The sequence below is a fragment of the Squalius cephalus genome, assembly GCF_949319135.1.
Source record: "Squalius cephalus genome assembly, chromosome: 14".
In the NCBI taxonomy this organism is placed as follows: Eukaryota; Metazoa; Chordata; class Actinopteri; order Cypriniformes; family Leuciscidae; genus Squalius; species Squalius cephalus.
The window spans coordinates 4691925-4716620 of NC_137135.1; the positions used below are offsets into that span (position 1 = coordinate 4691925).

At 40.9% G+C, this 24696-nt stretch overlaps 1 protein-coding gene and 1 long non-coding RNA gene across 4 annotated transcripts in view; one reads left to right on the forward strand and one right to left on the reverse strand.

Annotated features, from left to right (window-relative positions):
- The window catches only part of LOC307170713, a 100294-nt gene extending 76038 nt beyond the window's left edge, over nt 1-24256 (reverse strand). The window contains exons 1-5 of one of the 3 annotated variants that reach the window (XR_013823429.1): nt 24126-24256; nt 23776-23827; nt 23040-23091; nt 22853-22905; nt 22412-22629 (exon numbers count right to left, since the gene is read on the reverse strand). This is a non-coding gene — a long non-coding RNA (uncharacterized lncRNA). Of the gene's footprint in view, nt 1-22411; nt 22630-22650; nt 22906-23039; nt 23092-23775; nt 23828-24125 lie in introns of those variants that run through there. The other 2 variants (XR_013823430.1, XR_013823428.1) reach the window with 2 other exon arrangements.
- Nucleotides 11418-16385, forward strand: LOC307170687 (zinc-binding protein A33-like). Its single transcript, XM_079891905.1, is given in 7 exon segments — nt 11418-12873; nt 13968-14063; nt 14267-14497; nt 14615-14637; nt 14719-14837; nt 15221-15337; nt 15340-16385. Coding segments are annotated over 7 exon segments (1407 nt in total). The 5' UTR covers nt 11418-12477; the 3' UTR covers nt 15765-16385.
- Nucleotides 24257-24696: the final 440 nt, after the last annotated feature.

The following is a 24696-nucleotide window of genomic DNA, read 5'->3' on the forward strand; positions in this document are numbered from 1 at the left end:
ACATCCTCTTCATGTTCAGGTGAGTTATGTGCACCAAAGAAGGCTTGTCGAAAACGCTGGTAGTAGGCTTGGGGAGTCTCGTGTCGACCTTGTTTGGTTTCCAAGGCGATTAACACACCGTGTTCCGACTCTGGGCCTGTGAATTCTTTTATCAGTGTCTCACATAGTAGCTGGAAGTTTGACTTTACATGAGCAGGTTGTCGGTCTAGGAAGCTTCGTACCTCTGGACCGGATGTGGATCGGAGGAGGTATAACCTGTCTCTGTCAGTCACATGTGGTCTCACCTCTAGATGGAAGTTGATATCTCGGATGTAGGCTTCAATGTCTTGGCCCTCCGTGGAGTTCGGGTTGAACTGAGTGATATTCTTAACCAGCTGGTTGAGATCTTTAAAGGTCATCCCCTGTGCAGCTTTGGAGTCTGCCTGGATGAGTTCTCGTTGCTTGTTGGCAGTGAACGGTTCTGTGGTGAAGGCTGGTGATGTTCTGGGTTGCGGCCATTCACCTTTTCTGTTGTATGGCAGTTCTTGGACGGAGGACTCTGTTCTGTTCAGCAGTGGTGATGCTGAGGGAGGTCTCTCCCTTCTTGGCTCTGGTTTCTGTTGGAAAATGTGCTGGAGTTCATCTCTGACCGCGTAGAGCTCGTCGTTGGCGTCATCTCGCTGTTGGGTCATACGATCAATGTCAGCACTGCACCTTTCCAGGTGGTCTTTCAGAGCATTAATTTTAGAGTTCTTGTCTTTAATGTCAGCTTTAGCTTTCTCTAGCTGATGTTCAGCAGCCTGGAGTTGGTTTACCAGGTGCATCTGGGAAGTCTTTAATTCTTGTTTGTCACGTTCAGTGACTGCAAGGGCTTCTTGGAGCTTGTCAACTTGCTTCTTTGTTTCTTGCTCCACTACATCAGGCATGAGTTTGTCTTGAGCTTTCGTTTTGAGCTGGTCTGTGCAGCGTTGAGTGTGCATCAGCTCTCTCAGGAACTCAGTGGTCTGACGCTTGAAGTCGTCCTGGACTTTCACTTCCAGCTTGTCCATGCGGCTCTGGGCACGTGTCAGCTCCTCCTGAAGGTGGGTGATGTGCTGGTCGCTTAGTGTCAGCTGGGCTGTGAAGGCATTGCTTAGGGAACAGATGATCTTGGTTAGTTCCACGTGGTTGTGGTTCTGATTCTGGCTTGAATCATGTGTCAGGAGTCTTCTCAGAATTATGATTATTATTAAAAATAATAACAGTTCAATTGTCTTTGGTGTGAGGCAGTCTGTAATGCCTCTGAGCCAGGCGTCCACGTCAGTGGGGTTTGTTGTCCGCGACATGTTGGCACGCTGGGGTGAAGAGACTGACACAGATCTGTGTGGGGTGTAAGCCTATGTGGTTGAACAGCTAAGTGTCGTTTAAGTGACTGTACAACAAATAGTGAAGTGTTGTAATGTCTAAGTGTTGGTCTCAGTGTAGACAGGTAGGTTAGTGATGTGGAAACTTCGTCACTCAACTGAGTGAGGGAAAAAGAGGGAAAAAGAGAGAAAAAGGTTAAAACAAATCTCAATTGAAAGGAAAAGTTTTTTTTTTTTCAATGGGAGAAATATTTCTATAAATATTTTCTATCAATGAAAAGCTGATTTAAACTCGTGATGTGTCACTCAACTGAGTAAGGGGAAAAGAGAGAGAGGTTAAAACCAATTTCAATAAAACAAGAAAGAAAATTCTTAAGTAGGAGAAATATTATTTTTCTCGTAAATGCTTCCTATCGGTGAGAATCTGTTTCCAGAAAGGTAAACAATATTATTGTTTATGTTTACAAGGAAAAATAATACAACAATAATGCGGATACCTTTTTCCGAGTTTTACAGGATTGACACCACACACCGTCAGTTGGACCGCTTACAGCCGGGATGCTATGAAGGCGACGATTGCTCAACACTTGTCTCTGTTAATTAATCTTGGATAAGATGTTAAATTGTAAATTGTGTTTACAAAGACAGAGAGAGTATGGAGAACAAGAGAGGGTTTGATTACCAATCAAATACCTAATAATTGTTTTCTTTGGAAAAATTATCTTTCTCTTTCTTTAGACTCGATTGATGGTTCTCTTCCAGGTTTGTTTCCCACAAATGTGAAGGATGGGAACGCAGGACAGAACAGGAAGGATGTAAGAAGGAAAGGAGGGAAGGAGATTGGATCCACAAATGGCTCTGGAGCCTTTGTCGAACTACGAGTATAGAATTGATAGTTGCCAACAACTAAACATTCAAAAATAAAACTTTGCAAGAGAGGTTTATCTCTGATTTATTTGAAACTTGTAGTGAGATGCCAATGTCTCCTATTGAGGCTCAGGTTTTTCACTCCCAAGCTAGGAATCGAAAGAGAAATTTAGAAATTATGAAAATTATGAAATTAGATTTATTAAAAATAAATCTAGAAATCATTAGAAATTACCTGTTTAGAAAAATAAAACTTAAATCTTGATTTAATATTTCCCTTTTTAAATCAAATTAGAATTTGGCAATTAATAATCATAAACCAGTATTTTCTTTTCAAGTAAAATGCAGGTAAATGAAATTAATAATTGTGAACCGAAATTTCCTTTTCACAGAAAAATATGGGTAAAGTATGAGACAGGTAAAATAGGAAAGAAGAAAAAACCAACAGGTGTAACAATCAAGGTGTTAAATGGTTAAATCACTTTAACGTTGTTCAAACAGACACGGTATTTAACCACTGATGTTAATAATAATGATGCCCGTAAATAATGCTTAGGCTTTAGCATATAATGTGAGGCCTCAATTGTAAACAACTACTTAGCTTAGCTTTAGCTTTAGCTTAGCCACAAATGGGTTTTGTTTCAGTTTGTTTACACAGTGGCCATATTAGACATTCTCTGCAGTGGCGTTGGTCAGAGTTCACCCGGAAGCGTTGGTTAAGACTTCCGTGTCACGATTGTAACTATGGCGACAAAACAAACTCTAGTGGGCAAACAGTGAATTGCAGTTTGTAAACAAATAAGCAGTTACATGAAATGTCGGCACATTTCAGCAATGTTTGGAGAATATGCACGTACAGTCGTATTACGTGAAATGACGGCGCATTTCAAACTGTGCACTAAAGGACACCACTCGTAGCTGTTTTACGACGTGGGGCTTCACTCAGTTGTTTAAGAGTGATTAACTTTAAAGGACAGCTTTGTGCTGTACTATAGCGATCTCGGCGGATCGACGTCTCTGTGCAATTTTATCTGAGCACACAAAAACAACAGGGTTTTTAACTGTTGGTTGAGTTTCAACGTCAAGCTTTACTTGAACACAACTTTAAATAATTCCTATTCAACTACACTCGGACATACGCAGTGTTTACACGAGAATGAATTTAACAGACACAGATAAGTTTATAGTTTATCACGGGGATTGCCGTGGGACACGCACAGACAACCTGAGAAACAAAGACTAATCTGTGAGGAGAATATTCGTCCCAGTGGAACACGCACTGAGTGACGATCAGATAAATAAGGACTAACGTTCACGTTAGACGAGGAACACGCTCGTCCGTCCTTACATGGTTATTTTAATTACTGCAGTTTTAATTTCATTCAGCTCTCTGACTGATACAAACACACATAACGTTAGCTATTTGAAAGACTCTGGAACACGCAGATGTCTTAAGCTATAATTAAAGTATTTCAGAATCGAGGGACACGCTCAATTGTTACCTTATCGTTGCGTGGGATCTTATATCTTGGGTTATTTTACTGCAGTTTGAATAAAATAACAAATAAAAAGAATAAAATGGGGAGGCAGACTAGACTAGAGTAACAGCTCAAGCACAGACATTCATTCAAACAGAGCGCGCGGCGCGCGCTGCATACGTCATACACACAGACTCGGAGGTTCGGATCTCTCCTCCGCATAGGCTACTATGAAAATATAATTACTTCGTATATGCTTACAATTTTAGGTTAAACTGCCCGCATTTATTCTCCACCAATATAATGTAGGATATTTGTAATTTGTAGTGATTACAATTTAGCTCAACGGAATTATTAATTAATTTATAGGGAATTCAAAAGAGTCACTTATTACAACCGAGCAAATGACTCGTTCGCGGTTCATTTGAACTGGCTGTAACTATCAACTCTGCAACGGATATAAATATCCGAACTATAGTGAAACACTATATAGTTAGCAAGGTAACTTAGATCAGAAGTTTAAGACATTAAATTTGTAAGCACAATAACACAAGTAATATTTCTCTTTAAAATACAAACAAGACTTTATTGATTATTCTAACACATAACTAATATCTAACACAGACACACACACATTCATACGCGTTGCAGAAAGAAAGAGAGTAAGGAAAGATTAAGTTTTAAGAGTGAGTTTAGGAGTGAGATGATGTAATCCCGAGTTTCTATGCACTTATAAAACACAACCTGAATGAACCATCAATCATTAGTTTAACCCTTTTATCGTTTCCTAGGTTATTAAATCTGTATCAAATACACCAGTTCAGTTTAAGAGTCTGGAGGCAGTACTTGCTTGTCTTTGCTTTTGGGGATTCCCTTTTTGTTGCGTGAAAGGGGTTTTCCCGGTCCGTTCGTTGGCTGGTCTCCGCGTGCCTGATGTCTGGGTCACGTGGTCAGTCACGTGGCGTGCTGGCGGAATGAAAGTCTTTGTTTGAAGCTGGCTTTGCAGAAGAAACGTGGCTCGAAATCTTGTCGCAAAACTTAACTTAGAACCGAGACTCACAACGGAAAAGAAAGGAAACTAAGAAAAGAAAGGAAATTGAGAGGAGTAGATGATGGCTTGAATGAAGCTGTTTAACCCATGTTCTTCAGATCTTGATTTGGGTTATTTCGTCTGCGCGTTTACATGGTTCCTAGTCTGTCTTAGATCTTCATCTCCCGCTGCATTTTTGGTTCTGCACTAAAACTCTAAACTTTGTTCTGGTGTTAAGATTTTAAACTCAAATGTCCGCCCAGCCTCCTGGATCAGTTCTAACCAATTAGACACTGTCTTTGTTTAGGAGGTGGCGTTCTCTTCACTTCTTATCATAAATCAAGCTTATCTGTGCTCTCCTTAGTCTCTAAGCTCTAGCAAAGAGTACAGAGGCCACAGCTAAGACATTATTACTATTATAAGAATCCGAAACATTTTCCACAGATTTCAATCAAGCCATCCTTTGAATTAAGAACATACGATAATATTGATATGAAACACAACACATTTTCATTCAAACATCTAACAATAATAACAATTACATGAATTGTATGGCATCTAAGCATATCAGATACACCCATCTATTGTAGGAACAATATAGAATCATGTCGTTGCATGATGCTTGATCTATAAGTTCATTGAAAATTGTTCTTGAATGATTTTATTTATGTTATAGGTAAAATCTCAGCTCTGTGGTTTGAAACTATTTTACACCCTGAGGTCTATCAGAGGTCCTTAAGGAGGGGTCTGGAATGTGGTGGGCTCGAGCAGCTCCTGCTGTTATCTTGATCGGGCTGAATTGTGCTATCTCTGAGCCAATCATTCTTTTCCAAGCTATCTTACATTGACCAGTTCTTTCTTTGGTTGGGCTCATCTTCTTTGAAGCTTGCATGGCCATAAAGTTCTTAGCTGGGGGTTTTCGTTGGTCAACGGAGACTGGCTGGCTGGAGCCTTCTTTTATGGCTCTGGGGTTGGTGATTTGGTGTCTGGAATGTTCAGTTCTGTGAGAAATTATGTTTGAACAATTCACCTGGAAGATTCATTTGTGTTTGTTTCGCACTCAATCCTACAGCACTGCTGCGGCTGAGGCCATACAACCCAGTAACCTCTGAAATGTTTTGAGAGGTACGGTGCTGCCCGGCTGGAAGGACGCGGCCAGGCGTCGAATGCAGCGCGCGCACTGTGTCGACAGGCGGGCCGTCATCGCTACAGTGTCCAGATCCAAACCCAGAAAAGAGGTTGATTGACTGGGCACCAGCGAGCTCTTGGTCCAAAGACAGGCCGAACGGCAGGACGGTGTACTGATATACCTGACCGTCGAAGGCGAATCTCAAGAATGGCCTGTGACGGGGTATTATCTGGATCTGAAAGTACGCGTCTTTTAGAGAGAGATATAAACCAGTCCCTCGGGCGAATTCGCGAGAGAATTTGTCTGGTTGTGAGCATTTTGAACGGTCTTCTCATAAGAGCCTTGTTCAAACGTCTCAGATCCAAATTTGGTCTGAGAGCTCCGTCCTTCTTGGGAACGAGGAAATAACGGCTGTAAAAGCCCGACTCGCTCATGGAAGGGGAAACCGGTTCTATACACACACAGCAGCATACATTTTTATCTGCCCCGAGAGCTGGGATCGAGCAAGGATCTCCCGCACGAAAGCGTATGATTCTGCCACTGAGCCACAGGGGAAAACACATTAGCTTTCGGTAGCACGAGCATATAAAAAGCGACCTCATGTGTCGCGTCGGCGTTTGTTTGCAGGCGTGCGTGTATTTAAAACAGGCTCGTATACTGCAATAGTAATATTTCCAGTCGCCTGAACTTAAGAGGGGACTGAGAAATGTGTGAGAATTGGCGGTTGTCCAGCCGCAGCGGGACTAACACACTCTCTTCTCTTTTCGCCGGTGAGTGAGGCGCGCACGCTGAACGTTGCTCGTGACCGCCCGCTTTGTCATCCCTTGAACGGCGCAATCTGCGCGGCCCAACGAGGGAGAGAGCGGGCTTGCTTTCTGTATGAAAAACTGGCCGCGAGCTCGGAGAAGCGAACAGCATAAACTTTATCTGCCGCGAGAGCGGGGACCGAACCCGGGTCTCTAGCATGACAGTCTAAGATTACGCCACTGAGCCACAGGGGAGAATGTCACAGGGATGTCTTGTGACGGCGTTTGCTTGCAGGCGAGTGTGTATTTATAACAGGCTTGTATACTGCAATAGTAACAATTCCAGTCGCCTGAACTTAAGAGGGGACTGAGAAATGTGTGAGAAATGGAGGTTATAGTCCGGCCACGGCGGGACGAAAACACTCTGTTCCCCTTTCACCGGTGAGTGACGCGCGAGGACGGAGTAGCTTTCTTGTAACGTAAAGAGAGCTCCAAGACCGTCCGCTCCTGCCATCCCTTGTGAGTGGCGCAGTTTGCGCGGCTCGAACAGAGGGAGAGGAAACTCGCTCCGAGACCGTCCGCTCCTGCCATCCCTCGTGAGCGGCGCAGTTTGCGCGACTCGAACAGAGGGAAAGGAAACTTGCTCCGAGACCGTCCGCTTCTGCCATCCCTTGTGAGCGGCGCAGTTGCACGGCTCGAACAGAGGGAGAGTACGGGTATCTATCACATTCGCCTCATCTCCTGACGCGGCGGTGGCGCGGGCGAGAGCCGGCGGTTGAGCGGCCGGGAGGGAGAGGGCGAGAGAGAGCTCGAGGGAGAGGTTCCGGTGAGCTCCTCAGTCACATCAGTCTCCGGTGGTCGCTGCGAGCGGCGCTTCTTATTGCGCGGCCCGGCAGGGACAGGCGGAGCGACAGCTTGGTCGAAAGCTTCAAGTCGAGCCCGCAGGGTCGACATTGAAAGCTCTTCGCACTCGGGGCAGCCGCCCGAGAGAGTGCGGTGGCGGCGTGCCCGCGGCCCAGGCGGAGAGCGCAGAGAGGTGGCGGTCTCCGTTGCTGAGCGCGGCGCGGCACGAGCCGCAGGAAAACGAGGCGTTTTTACAAAAACGCCTCGTGCTCTTTTAGAATACACAAAGTAACAGTAATAATGTAAAGGATATGTCGCCGGATAGCGTAGCAGGCACGGATGGCTGAAGGTGGCGAAGACGGCCGGCTTCCTCAGGCGCTGTCCTAAGCTTGCTGGTTGCTGGTTTCAACGGCGGCGGCTCTCAAGATCCAGCGATGCGAAGAGCTTCGCTGAAGACAAGAAAATCAGAATTTTAGCCTGTGAGCACTGAATATATACACGCTGGCCACACCCATTCTGACGGTTAGAAGGGTGTGGAGGGCGCGAACCCTCATTGGTTGCCGCGTTCAGAGCGCTCACTGATAGGCTTAAGCAGTTGCCGCCGAGCAGCCAATGAGCACGCTTATACAGCCTGCCTAGGTCTGTCGGCTGCTGCACTGCGTTGACAATGAATACAAAATTAAGGATAATTTTTTGGCTTCAGATCTCGAAGAAAGAAGACTTTCCCGATGCTTAAGCAACTTACGCAATACGAGAGAACCTCTCGTAAGAGAACCACGTTAGAGACGTAAGTTACGTGTCCTTACTGGAGCTCCCCTGTTAGCTAACGTTAAACATAATAAAACATGTTTTTACAGCAAAATCACAACTATACTATACTGTGTAACGTCTTTACACCTTCAACAATTCAACAGTTTACTCAGTAGTTCAACACATGCAATTTTAACACAAGGAACCGTGTTACTCACATTTGAAAGCACCCGCGTCGCTGATCTCTGCGATGTTTGATAAATCCTCTCGCGTGGCCTCCTGGGATAGAAGAGTATACATCGGTTGAGCACTCTAAAATCTGGCCAGAAGCAGTAAGCCATCCGGGAACTTCTCGCCTACTCTTTTATGAATAGAGAGCCTAAGTCCTGCCCCTCCCCTTCCGGCTCATGGGACCTTATTTCGGAAAAAATATGTATGGAAGTCAATGGCGAGAGACAACTTATCTTTTTATTCCGTCTGAACTGTGCCCTGAACTACACATATGATGTTTGTCAATTTAAAAGGTAATTATGAAAGTCAAGAAAGTCGCAGTTTGTCATAAAACAGAAGAGTAACGTTTAGTTTTATGTGAAAATCGCTCAATGAACTACATCTCTCGTCTCGCACTATGTACGTCACAAGATCCGTTGCTCGTATGTGTGTATTCTGGCTCAAAACACTCAGGCATGACGGCGTAACGTTACGATTATAATGTAAGACTATAGAAAAAATGACAGACGTTAGCTTCAGTAAAGTTAGCTTCATTCATTGAGAGAAAAGGTATGACGTCGCATGTGCGCCTTCTGGGTTTGTAGTCTTTGTAATTACGTATTTTCACAGTCTTATACCTCAGCAGGTTTACATCAAGCTGCGACTTTCTTGACTTTAAAATGCATCTTTTAAATTGACAAACATCATATGTGTAAATCAGGGAACAATTCAAACGAGATCAAAATATTTGTTGTCTTTCGCCATTGACTACCATACAATATTTTTTCCGAAATAAGGTCCCATGGTGGTCGACCGGAAGGGGAGGGACTTAGGCTCTCTATACTGATGTTTCGAACGTACTACAGCGCATGTTGGACGTTTTGGTGACAAGGTGAGGGAGGCGAGATTGAGATGGTTTGGACATGTGCAGAGGAGGGACATGAATTATATTGGTAGGAGAATGCTGAGGATGGAGCCACCAGGAAGGAGGAAAAGATGAAGACCAAGGAGGAGGTTCATGGTTGTGGTGAGGGAAGACATGCAGGTAGTTGGTGTAAAAGAGGCAGATGTAGAGGACAGGGTGGTATGGAGACGGATGATCCGCTGTAGCGACCCCTAATGGGAGCAGCCGAAAGAAAAAGAAGAAGATGTTTCGAACGTACTGCTTCCTTCACGTACTGTTTTCGCCTACTATATAGTAGGAAAGTAGGCATATTCGAACGCACTTAAGTCCGAATCTCGCGATAATTAGTACGTCACCCAGGTAATTCTCGCCTACTCTTTTGGATTCGTACATACTTTTTCGCTCGCCTACTCTTTTTCCCATCCTAAATAGTAGGGAAGTATGCGGTTTCGAACGCAGCCACAGACTTGTTATTTCTCCTTTCTGTCACACCGACTTTAGCTGTGTCCCAATGTGAAGGCTGCATCCTTTGAAGGATGCAGCCTATGTGTCCTCTGAAGGACGCACCATGTAGCCTTCCTAGGATTTTCTAATTGTGCAACCAGGTGTTCCCGATCACCGCTCCTGGCGCCAATCAACAGTGCGAGAGGACAGCTGCCATCCTGATAATTCATTTTGATAACTGAGTAAACAGCTATGGAGCCAGAATTGGCTATTGTCATTTTTATGTTTTATATTTTACTGGAGGACATGGTGAGGATTTTTTAGCCCCGGCACTGCCAGGTCATGTATTTTCGGTTTAGCCCTGTTTGAATATAAAACTCAATTAAAAAGTCCAGTATTTCACGCGCTCGTCATCTGCAGCTGTCAGTCACGGTTGCCAGGCGACAAGAACAATCCTTCGTAGGATAGACCGGTCCGAGCGTGTCAGATGCGCCCTTTGATATGGGACGCTGCTGTAGTTAGCAACAATTTGTTAATATTGTGACAATAAGCCTACATTTTGTTACTTTCATTTTCGGAACTGCATATGTCGTTAAGTATTATTCACTTACAAATGTGAAGTAACCTACTGAAGTACTTTTTTCCCCTCACATCACAATATGATTACATTAAACTACACAAAAGTATATAATGTAACAACCAGATATTACTGTATATTGAAAATATACAGAAGTAAAATGCAACAGCCTACGCAGTAATAGCCTTATATAAATGCTGTAGTTATTAAAAGTACTTTTTTCAGAAAGCCGTCGATTGAATCAGCCCTGCAAACCTGTTGGTAGACAACTTAGTGGATAGTGGAAATATGCACTTAAACACTCTGGGGACCATCCCAGATGATGTCCCACCAGCAGGAGGCCTTACCAGGGGCAGCCCATCCCGGTCCAGCAGTTCAGCTCAATAAGAGTCTACATCATTTTTTTCTTATTTTATGTATTGTAAAATTAAATGTTTATGTTGATTTTGATATGTTTAACGTATTTTGTAAATAGTTGGAAAAAGTACTTTAATGTAGCCCGTGGAACAAATGATTTTCATTTACCAATTTTATTTGAAAAAAAAGGTAAAGAATTTGTTTCATGCAGAAAGTATTACTGTCATTACAAAAATAAACAATGTCCAGAACAATTCATTCACTTTTATTTACGCATTTAAAGTTGCATAAAAATAAATGTACATAATTTTTCTTTTAAAAAATAAAAGTGAAAAAAGTTAAACAAGAATATGTAGAAAATATATATTTTTCAATCATTCTCTCAAGAAGAGAAAACAGCCTGTCCATCCTTTCCCTACTCTCCTGTGCTCTCCTCGCCTCTGCCTCCCTCTATAGTTGCATTTCTTCTCTGATCAAGTCCAAAAACTCGTCCTGTCTCGCCGCTTTCGTGCTGGTGCTGGTGCTGGTGGGTGCTAGTGCTGGTGCTGCTACTGGTGGTCGTGCTGGTGCTGCTGGCTCCTCCTCACCGTGGGCACCCACTACTGAACTCGGCCCTGGTGTGTCCTCAGGGATTGAGGCGATGAGGACGGGGGGTTGGTGCAATGCCTCTGCCCCAACACCTCATCCATGAGGACAAACCAGGGCCAAGTTTCAGCAGTGGGTTTCCCACTCACACCCTCTCCTGTCCCAGGACACTTGCAATCCTAAAGGCAGAGCAAATGAACCATGGCTTGTTAACAACAACAGGGCAATACATTTCAGCAAAGATGTGTGTATTAATTTCCTTATATATATTACATATATATATAGACCCATTTTTTCCTGAATTGTTCTAAAAAAGCAGAAAAGGGTACTTAACACAGAGGAGCAATCTTAAGTGCATTGTTAACACAGCGAAAAATGACACATCAAGACATGCATACAAAATACTTAAGAAATCATATTTCTGTATGTATACTAAAATTTGGTTAAAACCACATAGCTTGCATGACAGCACTACAAAAACACATAAAAGTGAAATCCCATTGCCTTATCTACTGCTTTTCTTATTGTTTTGGGCTTTATTGGGTGAGTGATATTTCTTATAATACACAAGTGCAAATATTACAAATAGGTCGTTAAACTAATAACGTTATTACCACAAGTTTTGCCTAAAACTACCTGATAAATGTAGCCACGCAATGGTGACGAAGGAGTTAAGGAGTTCTTTTTTTTTTTTATAAGAAACTTTAACTCTGGTTTCGCTAGCTATTTGAGTAAATGAAAACATAATACTTATTTAAATGTGAATTTGCTGTCCACCACCGATCTCTAGTCTCGGCCGCCTTTAAAAATAAATAAATAAATGCTGTCGTCAACGGCGCGCAATGACTTATGGGGTAGAATAGGGTAGGATAGGCCGCTAAGTGTCCATTTATGTATCCTTAATTATCCCTTTCTTTTCACGGGGAAACGAAGGGTGCATTTGGCGTCGCTTTTGAATCAGAGTAGTCTTCGTCGCGGCGCGATGACGCAACCGGCCTTCGAATACGGCCTTCGGAGGATGCAGCCTTCACTTTGGGACACAGCTTTTGTCTCAACAAAAGCAATAAAGAATAGGCAATCAATGGAGAACGAAGAGAAAAACTTTACAGAAGGACTTTTGTGAAGTTCATTTCTGAACAGACAGCAGATCTTTGATTCTCATTGTGATTCATTTTTGAAAACCGTCGTTCAGGAAGTGAAAATAAAGTTTAGTTTGCGAGACTCAAACGGTGAAAATGGCTTCAGCAGCTGAAGATGATTATATTTGTCCTGTTTGCTATGAAATCTTCAATGTTCCTGTTTTTCTGTCCTGTAGTCACAGTATTTGTAAAGAGTGTCTACAACAGTTCTGGAAAACTAAGGAAACTCAGGAGTGTCCTGTCTGCAGGAGAAGATCCTCTAGAGATGATCCTCCAGTTAATCTCTTATTAAAAAACTTGTGTGAGTCGTTCCTGAAGGAGAGAAATGAGAAACGTTCATCAGGATCTGAGGAGATCTGCAGTTTACACAGTGAGAAACTCAAACTCTTCTGTCTGGAGGACAAACAGCCTGTGTGTTTAGTGTGCAGAGACTCAGAGAAACACACCAATCACACATTCAGACCCATCAGTGAAGTGCTTTCATCTTACAAGGTAAGATAAATGTTTCTTGTTTCACATGTAAAGAACAATAATTAGTCATAAACATAGATATCATCACATTCATGCATTATATTTTCAGTGTCATTTTACTCAACTTTATATGACATTTACTGTGCTGTAAAAGTATTTGCCCATCCTGATTTATAATGTTTTTGTGTCTCATACTAAATAGTGGAGCCTTTTTCATAGATATCATTATTTTGCAAAAAAAAAAAAAAGAGCACAATTGATCAGACAACTTTAGTTCAGACTCATTGGAGGGTTTTCAAGCAGACAACTTTGTAATTGTGCTTTTTCTGAGCCGTTCAGAGGTGGATTTACTTACTATTCTTTGAATCATTGTCTTGTTGCTTGTGCTTCAGTTTGCAGACTAAAGATGGGATATTGTGCTTTAGCATTTTCTGATAGAAAATAAGAAAATTCAGTTCCTACGATGTTGTTCTTGGCCCTTTGGTGACTTTGAGCCACTTCTGGGAAGGTTTTACTGTGCGAGTTTTCTCCATTTGGATATAATGGCTCTCGCTGTGGTTCTTTGAGTCCAAGAGCCTTTGAAATAGCTTTATAGTCCATCACAGACGGATGTATTTCAATCACCGTCTTCATCATTATTCCTGGAGTTTCTTTCACCTTTGTCAAGTGTGTGTTACTGTTTAAGACCTTTTAACCAACTTCATGCTGTTGAAAAAGTCCTATTTAAGTGTTTATTTGATTGAACAGGGCTGCAGTGATCAGGACTGGCTGTGTTTAGTCCAGCTGAACAACATTATAAATACAGTTTCAGAGATTTGAGGAATTAGTAACTATGGGGCCAAATACATTATCACGCAGGCCCAGTTAGTATTGGCTAACTTTTTTTGCTTCAGTAAATAACATTGTCATTTACAAACTGTACTTTGTGTTCACTCAGGTTGCCTTTGTTTTATGGTAAGTTTTAATTTCTGAATCAATTTAGTATGAGATTTACACAAAAACAGAAGAAATCAGGGTGGGGGTCAATACTTTTGCACAGAATTGTATGATCATATCACTGTATTTTCTAATCTTCACTGTAATCTGGTGTTTAATGTATTTTTGTTCAATTCTAGGAGGAGCTCAATACAGCACTGAAGTCCTTACAACAGAAACTTCAACACAATGAAAAGAAGAAAGGAGAGTTTGAGAAAACAGCTCAACACATCAGTGTGAGGAAACAGAATCAAGAGTCATTTTCATTACAGCTGGAGGATCACTTTATACCGTTATAAACTGATATATTTAATATAATGGATTCCAACTGATTATTTCTGTAAATGACGAACAGCTTCTGCTTCTGGATCCGTTATATGTCGGGTATCCGAGATTTGTGTTGATTGAGATGATTGAAGTGAATGTGATTTGATTTCAGTCTCAAGCTGAGCACACAGAGCGTCAGATTAAAGAAGAGTTTGAGAAGCTTCATCAGTTTCTCAGAGACGAAGAAGAAGCTACAATCACTGCACTGAGAGAGGAAGAGGAGCAGAAGAAGCAGAGGATGAAGGAGAAGCTGGAGGAGATGAACACACACATCTCAGCTCTTTCACACACAATCAGAGACATGGAGGAGATGATGAAAGACAATGACGTCTCGTTTCTAAAGGTGACAAATCAATCTGGCTTCATTCTCTGTGCAGAAAACAACTTGTATAGAGAGACTCATTGACAATGAGAGTGTTTGATAAGATATTAAAATGTTTTCAAACTCTATATTTTCCAGAACTTTAAGGCCTCAATGGAAAGGTAAGTGAGCTGCTCGTATCTCTTCTCTCAGTGGATCTGAACTCAAATTCACTGCAGTTCTGACTCCTGAATGTTCCTCAGAGTCCAGATCTCACAGCCGGATCCACGGATGAGTTCTGGAGCTTTGGTTAATGTGTCACGTTATCTGGGTAACCTGCCGTTCAGAGTCTGGAAGAAGATGCTGGAAACTGTCCAACACAGTGAGTCTCAGCAGATTTGACACCAGTGCAGAAGATAGTTCACATATAAACACACACAACATCAACATTTGATAGAAATATATTTAATAATCACTTGAATTACCAAGTGAATCTAAACTGTATTTCAGAAAATCATCAGATCATACAGCGAACTCATAATGAAAAGTCTATTCCTCATGGTTTATGTTTATATATTAGGATACAATAGTGTTTATTGAATACTGATATTAAACCTGAAGCCTCAATCCATTCTGACAGTAACTGAGAGACCATTGTTATGATAGCATGATTTATGATCTCTTTCAACAAAAGAAAAATGTTTTACATTTACATTTCTAATACATCATATCTCATCCTGTAATCTGATGATATTCTCTTTGCAGCTCCGTTGACTCTGGATCCAAACACAGCATATCCTCGTCTCACACTCTCTGCTGATCTGACCAGTGTGTCGGTCAGTGATGGAGATAAAACACTTCCTGATAATCCAGAGAGGTTTGACAGTATACATGTGTCCTGGGATCTGAGGGCTTTAACTCAGGAACACACTGCTGGGATGTGGAGGTTGGAGACAATACACTCTGGGTTCTTGGAATAACAACAGCATCAAACAAAAGGAAGGGAAAGGCTTTCTTGAAGTCTAATGTCTGGCGTGTGCTGTACACAGGCAGCGAATACATCTCAAAATCCCCAGAGCAACACGCCACTGTCTTCACTGTTAAACAGAAGCTTCGGCGTGTGAGAGTTCAGCTGGACTATGACAGAGGAACAGTGTCATTCTCTGATCCTGTAACTAAAGACTGTCTGCGCACATTCAGGACATCCTTCACAGAGACTGTCTTTCCATTCTTATCTAATGGCTGCACAACTTCTCCTCTGAGGATCTTACCAGTTAAACTGTTTATTACAGCAGAAAATCACAGTTAAATCTGATTCTGCTTCTAGATTAATACAGTTTTACAAATTATGCTTCAGTAATAACACAGTAATCAAAGGGTCTCATTGATCAATCACACTTCAATGTAAAGTTTAGAACCAAATTAACTCTTGTGTTTCCTTAAGGACATGTTTGTCTCTTTCAGTTTTATTCTTTCAGGGTTTTTTTTTATGTTTTTCCTGTGTAAATGCCAACTGCATCAATTTTGGCACAAGTGTGTATTTTTATTTGAATTTTCTTCTTTCCTTTCCACATTGTACACAAAATATTTACACTCAGGACCTTAAGGACAAAAATGTCCCCATTGAAACCCATTAAAACTGCCAATTTATTTGTATCCCAGGGCCATTTAACTATAACATGATGCAGTCTTTGTTAATAGACTTTTGTTCTGTTGGCAAGGCTTCAAAATAAAAATAAAAATCTTTTTTTTTTTTTACAAGATGGTGCCGTTTTCTCAGGTTTGGCCTATTAAATTTTCTGCTTCTGCATATTAGAGTAATTTGGATAAATGATTGTGTAATAATTGTGTTTGTGTTGCTGTGAGGTTTGTGTGAGGAAACTTGGAGTAACTACAGCATTAAACCAGAGGAAGGGATGTGATTTCTTCAACAGTGATGTTTGGTGTGTGGAGTATGGATGTGTTTTTGAGTCTGGATTTCGTATTGAACAGAAGCTTGATCGTGTGAGAGTGTATCTGGACTATAACAGAGGAACGGTGTCATTCTCTGATCCTGTAACTAACACACATTCACACACATTCACAACCTCCTTCACTCACACACTCTTTCCATTCTTCTTGAGTTTAGACTCTCTGAGGATCTTACCGGTCAATAGTCAGTAAACGATTCTCCTGTAGATCTGGATATTCCCGCTATAATCATGTTTCCAATATTTGATCCATATCCAAACACATGTTTTCATTTATATTTCACTTTACATAATTAGAGCTTTTAGAGACCATTTTAGCATTCATGTTTTCAGGCTAATTATCATTTACCAGATCAATTTTCTACAATTTTCACAAAGTATAATTATATTCACTGAACCAGTTCATTTTAAACATGCAAAAATGTAAGTTTTTGTTGTGAATGAATAATTATTTCAGTTATACAGGTTAGATCTTTTTTGGTGTTGAAATAATCCACAAAAGTGTTAATGAAATATACAGCTCAGTATAGAAATACTTGATTCAGCTGATTACAAATCATGGTTACACTTTATTTCGATAGTCCTCTTTAGACATTCTACTAACTATAAGTAACTTTGCAGCTACATGTCAACTAACTCTCATTAGAGTATTAGTAGACTGTAGTAGACTCTCAGTAGACTGGTAGGTTATGGTTAGGTGTTAGGGTTCGGGTTAGTAGAATAAGTTGACATGTAGTTGCCAAGTTACTTATAGTCAGTAGAATATCTGTTGGAGGACCAACAAAATAAAGTTAGCAGATATTAAGCAGATAGTCTACTAATACTCTAATGAGAGTTAGTCGACATGTAGCTGCAAAGTGACATAGTTAGTAGAATGTCTAAAGTGGACTATGGAAATAAAGTGTTACCCAAATCAGAGCCGTATGTGTAAGACTTCTCAGAAATGCTGGTAAAATGGTGGTAAATATCCATATATATATATATTGCTTCTCTCCTCTGAATATGCGCCACTAGTTTTGAGAATTTTCTGAAATCGAATTTATAAATTGTTTTAATTACAACAATCTCCTTTTAAAGTGCAATATGGACTAAATGACACAACTGAATTAACTATTAATTATGTTTGGTACAGCTGACGATCTCAATTTAGAGAGAAAAACCTAAAATATATAAAATGACCAAATAAAGGCCCTAATTTGGGGTCCGTTCTTCGTACGTCGCTAACTCACTTAGCTGGATTTGATTGTTGGCGATTTGGCATGATCTTGGATTGTTTGGTTCTTCGACGCTCATCCTGGACTTGCTGTCATAGCAACATGTGCGCAAACTTAAACCTGCTCGGGATCGGGAGCAGACTTATTTCATGTTAACAGGATTAGATCCCGGCTTCATAAACGGAGCTGATACGGGAAGTCCAGCGCAGCGCGATAGTGCACTTTCTTTCTGAGATATATATTTTTTCTCGTGATTCGTGAGATTGTCGTTTTTTTTGTCGCTTTTATGTTTAAAAGACAGTTTTAGCTTTTTTTTTTTTTTTTTTTTTTTTTTTTGTGGCATTTCCAAGCCACTTAAGACCCAATGTTGTAAAGCAGTGTTTTTTTTGTTTGTTGTTGTTTGTTTTTTTAGGCTATCATAATTTTTTATGAAGATCATACAATCATGACCATGCCGATTACAGATATGTCACTCAGGCTTCACTAACGTGATTGGTACCATATATAGACTATAGGCTACCATAGACTGCCATCAAGGCCTCAATGAAGGGGATTATGTGAACAGAAAGGGGGTTCACAATGTAAATGTGCTGCCCAGTTACTATTGTGATTCTTAATATTCCAGATTAATAATATTATATCAAATAAAAAAAAGGCAGTTGACTAAAATCTTCCATATCACAAATGTGAAAGCAAAATGGCCAGGATCTGTGCATGACTTAAGAATTTTCAGAGATTCACATTTATGCACATTATTTGAAAGTGGTAAGAAAAGTTCCACAATTATATATCAAGCTCACTGTATTACATACACTTATGCTGTCTGCGCAGACTCTTCTGTGGGCCTTTCTGTAGATGTGGAATCCTGCAACTTATATTGCAGCCATAAAGCACAAGTATAAATGAAGTAAAGTTATTTATGCACTTGCAGGTAGGCTAGTTCCTCCATATGACAGTTATCTGAGAGGGTTTATTCACTGTCCAGTGCAATGGAAACAAATGGACATTACAAAGTCTTATACTTTCTTTCCTTTGGAAAGTTAGAAAATGTCCACTTACTGCACATATTTCAGCCACCACTTTCTTGGGAACAGATACAAGTGTTGGTGTATTATGTAAAAGTGCACAAAAGAGGAAAACACAATGTCATTACAATGAACTACACTCGGGAAAAATGTGATCAATAACTCATGGCAAAATATTTTTACATTAACATAAGTTTATCAGTTTTCACTTTCACAAGTCAAAGCAGTTCATCATTACTCAAGATTTAACAGTTGAAATGACTATACGGCCTTAATTTAACGCAGCAAAAATTATTTTACAGTGTAGGCTACTAAGATCTTTTCTATTTTTCTCAGCCTTTTTCTTGGTTGCTTTTATAAACAGAACACCATTTATTTAACAGTGCCTTTTATAAAAGAGACTATAATATAACTAAAAATTACCATTATGTAGAATATTTTTGCACTTCACTTTTATTTGTTCCCATGTTCTAGTGTGGTGACTCTGACATTACAATGAACAAAGCAATTATGCAATTATTAAAATACAAATATATAGGCTAATAAGTGATAAAAACATCTAACATGGCCACTTCTAACGGATTTAAATTGTCTGCTACTTTTTGCCAGCCCTCTCTCCTGGCTTTTGCAGACTTTGAGGTGTTCCCTGGCGTTTTGATTAAACATTAAAATTCCGAATAAACTTCGACTATTAGTTCTTGCTCTGCTGAGGAGAAAAACTGAGCGCGCTCTTTGGCCACGCTGAACAGCCAATAGCAGCGTTGCTGATCAATGTTTCTACTATCGATACATATCCCCTTTTAACCAGCGCATGAACGCGCAATTATCTCAGATAACTCAATCCAGCGATACTAATCATATCCGGTAGGTGTGTTCGAAGAACCTAATTAGCCAGATCATGATTAGCACGATGATATCATCTTGGATGTGTCATTTGATCTCGGATGTAATAAGCAACATACGAAGAACGGGCCCCAGATGTAAATAATTGTAAACAAAAGTGCATATCAAGAGAAACGAGGCAATAATACACTGTGTTCTGCATGTGACCGTAACAATGAATCACACACACTCTCTACATAACATATAAGCAAATGAAATTGTCATCACTGATTTGTGCACAGCATATATGCTAACGACCCACTAACGGCTTCAGAGGAGATCAATACAATAAACACTTTAGTCTCTCAAAGTTTAGCATACAACATAAAATTAAACAGTACCTTGTGCCCTTCATCAGACAGGAGCTAAGAGGGAAAAAAAAGAAAAGAAAAAAAACTTTTTTAAAGCTATATTTTCACAGTTTGGACCAAAAGCTCATCTCACTTATCTGGTGCATGGCGTTAATCAGAATGGCGCTTCACATAGAAAGTGCGCCAACATTCACACACCGCGCCTCTGCGCTTCACAGACAACACAGACAGCAGCATATGTGGTAAGTAACAGACACTCTTGTAAAACAAATATAAAAATACAATGTCCACATTAAGTATTCAGCGAGAAACATTAATAAACCAAAACATAAACAAATAAAGAGTTCTTTAGCAACATTTGGCTCAGGTTTAGTAAGAGCCCCCTTTTGTGAAAACCTTTTCAGGTATTCAGAGACCACACCGCCCTCTATGGCTGGAGGTAAAGGTGTCGGCCCACTTCAGTGATGGGGGATTTAATGGTCCTTTACAGTCTATTCATAACTTTCGTCTTTTTTTAAACTAGTAATACTAGTAAATAGTAGGCTAAATGATAATCATTCAGTACTAGTCAAGTCAAGTCATCCTCATTTATATAGCGCTTTTAACAATGTAGATTGTTTCAAAGCAGCTTTACAAAGATAAACGTATAATTTAAGGTAACAGAGATTGTTTTGGCTTTATAGCGGTTATAAAGTTATTTTCCAGCTAAAGTTAGTTTTGATTGATTCGCTTCCGTCGCAACGATCATTTGTTATTAAATTAGGGGCCGCTAAGACGACACCATTCTCGCTATACAGACTTTAAACGCGAACCTGTGAGAAACGCTGATGGTGTTCACATGCGCATTTAGAATGGCTTCTATAGTTATGTGCGTTTGAATATATGCAGGTTTGGAATTCCCTACAAGCCAAGCCTAAACAAAGTACTGGTGTTTCCTTATAAATTTTGATACAGAATTTTATTTTATTTTGTCACTTCAGGGTAGGTACGCGAGACGAATTTTCCCGACAACGCCTTATCTGTAGAGTGGTAGTGGGATCCTCCATAGGGAGAGACTAGTTGGCACTTCAGCACTGCGTTGTCATCGGTCCAGGCGAAGGTCCTTCGTCAGATCTGGATACGGCCCGGATCCGGCAGGCTGCAGGAAAACCTCGGGATAAACAAAGACACTAAAATTAGCGTAGATGCCATTCTTCTCATGATGTAACGAGTACATCAGGATTTATGGGAAGTGTTCCCGGTTCCGGCTGACCTAATCTATGCAGCCTAACATTGAATTATAGAAGTCTATAATGTATTATGTGAATGCTAGGTCAAAGAGATGTGTCTTTAATCTGGCTTTGAACTGACAGAGTGTGTCTGCTTCCCGGACAATGGTAGGAAGACTGTTCCAGAGTTTTGGTGCTAAATAGGAGAAGGATCTACCGCCAGCAGTCGATTTAGATATTCTAGGTATTATCAACTGGCCGGAATTTTGAGATCGAAACTTGAAATGTTGTTACCCAAGAGTCATAATTATAGGAACAGAGTAAAACAAGGTCAAATATACATGAACGTGACAAACGATTTCTTTGAATGAACTTCACTTAGGGTAAAATGTATGAGACTTTGATGTCAAAGGCCTGAAAATACCATAAATATAAAACTGAATGTCTGACCATGTTTAGATTCAAATTTGAGGATGATACTCCCAAAAATGTAGTTTCTGTAAGCTTTTATACAAGAAATGTCAAGGTGTTTTTTGTTTTTTTAAAGGCCATTTGGAGACTCCAAATAGACACCTGGTAACCAAATGACATAAGGAGTCAACACTACATATATGTATAGAAATTCAGGACTGCTCTACCCACCAAACCACACAAGAAAAAACTTTTTCAGAACAACATTTGAACGTTCTTACTAAACTTATTTTGAACAATTTGAATAACGCAACAGTGATTTTCAGTGAAAACATTGGAATTAATGCCAGATTCCAGTCATCTGTGTCAGTGAAGACCTATTTAAGAAAAATGTCAAACAAAAGTGGATTTCAGTTTGAATCAAACATTAGACATACAACTATTAGCAGCATCAATATTCCTTCAACTACAAACATATTCTTGCCATATACCTTATTGCTCTAATGCATCTTATGTCAGTGCCAGCATTTTCTCTCAAGATGCACAACAGTAATGTTTTTATTCTAAGACACAGTTATAAAAGTTTCTTAAATGTCCTAATCGAATTTAGGTTTAACCATGTCTTAATCTAAGCCGTCTGTGAAACCAGGCCGTGGGACTATATTTACAATGTGTATTAATGTGAAGCACAAGTACTATAAATATATAAGAATGAAAGTAATCTCACCAGTTTATAATCCCAGTATATTGGATTGTCATGTTTTGCATTTGTTTAGTTATTTATTAATATTTTGTCTTGTGCAAAGTAATAGACTTTAAGCACATGCTAACATTAATTTACTGAAATGTAAAGAGTGAACTCAGTCTAAACCCATCCATTGTCATGTAACTATCCCACCAAAGACACGGAGAAACTGATTACAAGATAAACACTTACAAAGAGTAACAATCACTTCAGCCTTTATTACAAATTCATCTTATTTACAAATAGTACAAAGATCATCCGTTCAGTTTATTTAACATTTCATATCCCGAAAACACAATACAGTGATTATCTCTGATAATCTGCAAGTAAACTTGTGTTAACAGCAAACACTGATCATTTAAATCAGGAACAGATCTTAATTCCTTTAGATCTTCACACACACCTCTCCTACAACGAAAGAAAGCACGGTCAAACACACACCACAACATTAATAGTAAGTTAAGAGAAGTGTAGCAGGCTTCTTTGTCAGATTTCTGTAGACCATCTCAACAGAAATCAGTGCCAACCCTGCAGATGCTCTTCCAAGAGTAAAGACACCACAGCAGAGGAGCGCGTCTGCCATGATGGTATCAGCTTGGATCATAACACTGAGGAGCGGATTAAAGGTTACCTGCACTAGGACGATCTCCATGGCCTTTCAACTCAGTGTTCGTTCATCTCTTCCTGCAGAGAAGGGGAGAAAGATGACATTCACAATCCGTTTTACTTCCCTAACGTGACCGCTGTATTTTGTGCATTAAGGAAAGGGGCCACTTTAATCTCATGCTGACTTTAAATGGCCACAACTCAACACTTACCGCTCAACACAACTGGCCATGTGGAAGACGGTATTCTGGGGTCTCCCGTGACCTGTAACAACAGCATTAGTTAGACTCTCAGGATCGAGCCTGTGACTGTAAGAAGCACACACACACACACACACGTGTTGTGCGTGTGTGTGAGGAGTGTGGGCCCTCAGACTAGGGCTGGGTCACGTGATGAGCTCAGTCCACTCTCAGAGGGCCCGGTCCGCCAGCGCTGACCCGCAGGACTCACTAAAACAGCCAGACCTGCACCAGCAACAGACGGCAGAGCCTTTCTCTCCCAGCAGAGTAACACTGGCTCAGGCACAGGCCGGCCTGTCAGCTGACTACCGCTGGGTCCACACACACACACACACACACACACACACACAGCAGAGTAACACTGGCTCAGGCACGGGCCGGCCTGTCAGCTGACTACCGCTGGGTCCACACACACACACACACACACACACACACACAGCAGAGTAACACTGGCTCAGGCACGGGCCGGCCTGTCAGCTGACTACCGCTGGGTCCACACACACACACACACACACACACACACACACACAGCAGAGTAACACTGGCTCAGGCACGGGCCGGCCTGTCAGCTGACTACCGCTGGGTCCACACACACACACACACACACACACACACACACACAGCAGAGTAACACTGGCTCAGGCACGGGCCGGCCTGTCAGCTGACTACCGCTGGGTCCACACACACACACATATACACACACACTTACATTAGAAATGCTTCATCTTCATCTGGGGTCACCGCACAACACACTCAGCCTCCTGAAATAACAAAAGACCAACAAACATGATCAATACATATTCAGCAGTGCTGGTTTCACACAGGAGTCTCATCTACAAGCTCCACGGGAGAACTGTGACTTCTAAAACACTGATTTAAAGTTGTTGAATTACACACGGCCAATCAAAGTCGAGGAAACAACCAACCACGTGCTGCTGAACCCCGCGCGCGCCCGCGTTAGCATTTTCAGACGTCATAGATTAAACTGTCAAACTGTCCTCACACTTATGTGTCCTCGTACTTATTACAAATTGTTTGCAAAAAAAATCGTTGTTTTACCTTCTTGTAGCATTCTGGCTTTCTCATCTTCATGAGCTCTGGCTCTCTTCCACCGAGACATCGCGGAGTGAGGGAGCGAACAGAAGAGCGCGCCGCTATTTATAGCGCTCCTCCACACCAGCGAAGAAGAGCGAGCGTGATGTCACGCGGTGACGTGTGATTCACTCAGTCTCATGAACTGATTCATTTGAATCGATTCGCAAACTCAAAACTGTAGCGATGACTTTACCAACGTCCACATTACCTTATAGATAACAACATTATGTATTGAAATTGTCGAAGAACGGTCCGTTGGTGAAGTACATTCAGTAGTTCAGGTGTACAAATATATTTTCAGACACAAATCCGTGTCCACGCACACAGTCCTGCATCAACACTGAAATTACAGTCGAGACTATTTGTATTGTTCATGTTCAGACAGTGGATGGCGCTCTACCTTTAGATTTGGGTTGTTACTCCTATATTGATAAGAAGAAGCTGCACAGTAGCAACAGATATTCACTCTAAGTGTTGTCTAGCTGTATGTATTTTTTTGTTAAAGTCCCCCTGTGGTATAAATCCCGTTTTTAAT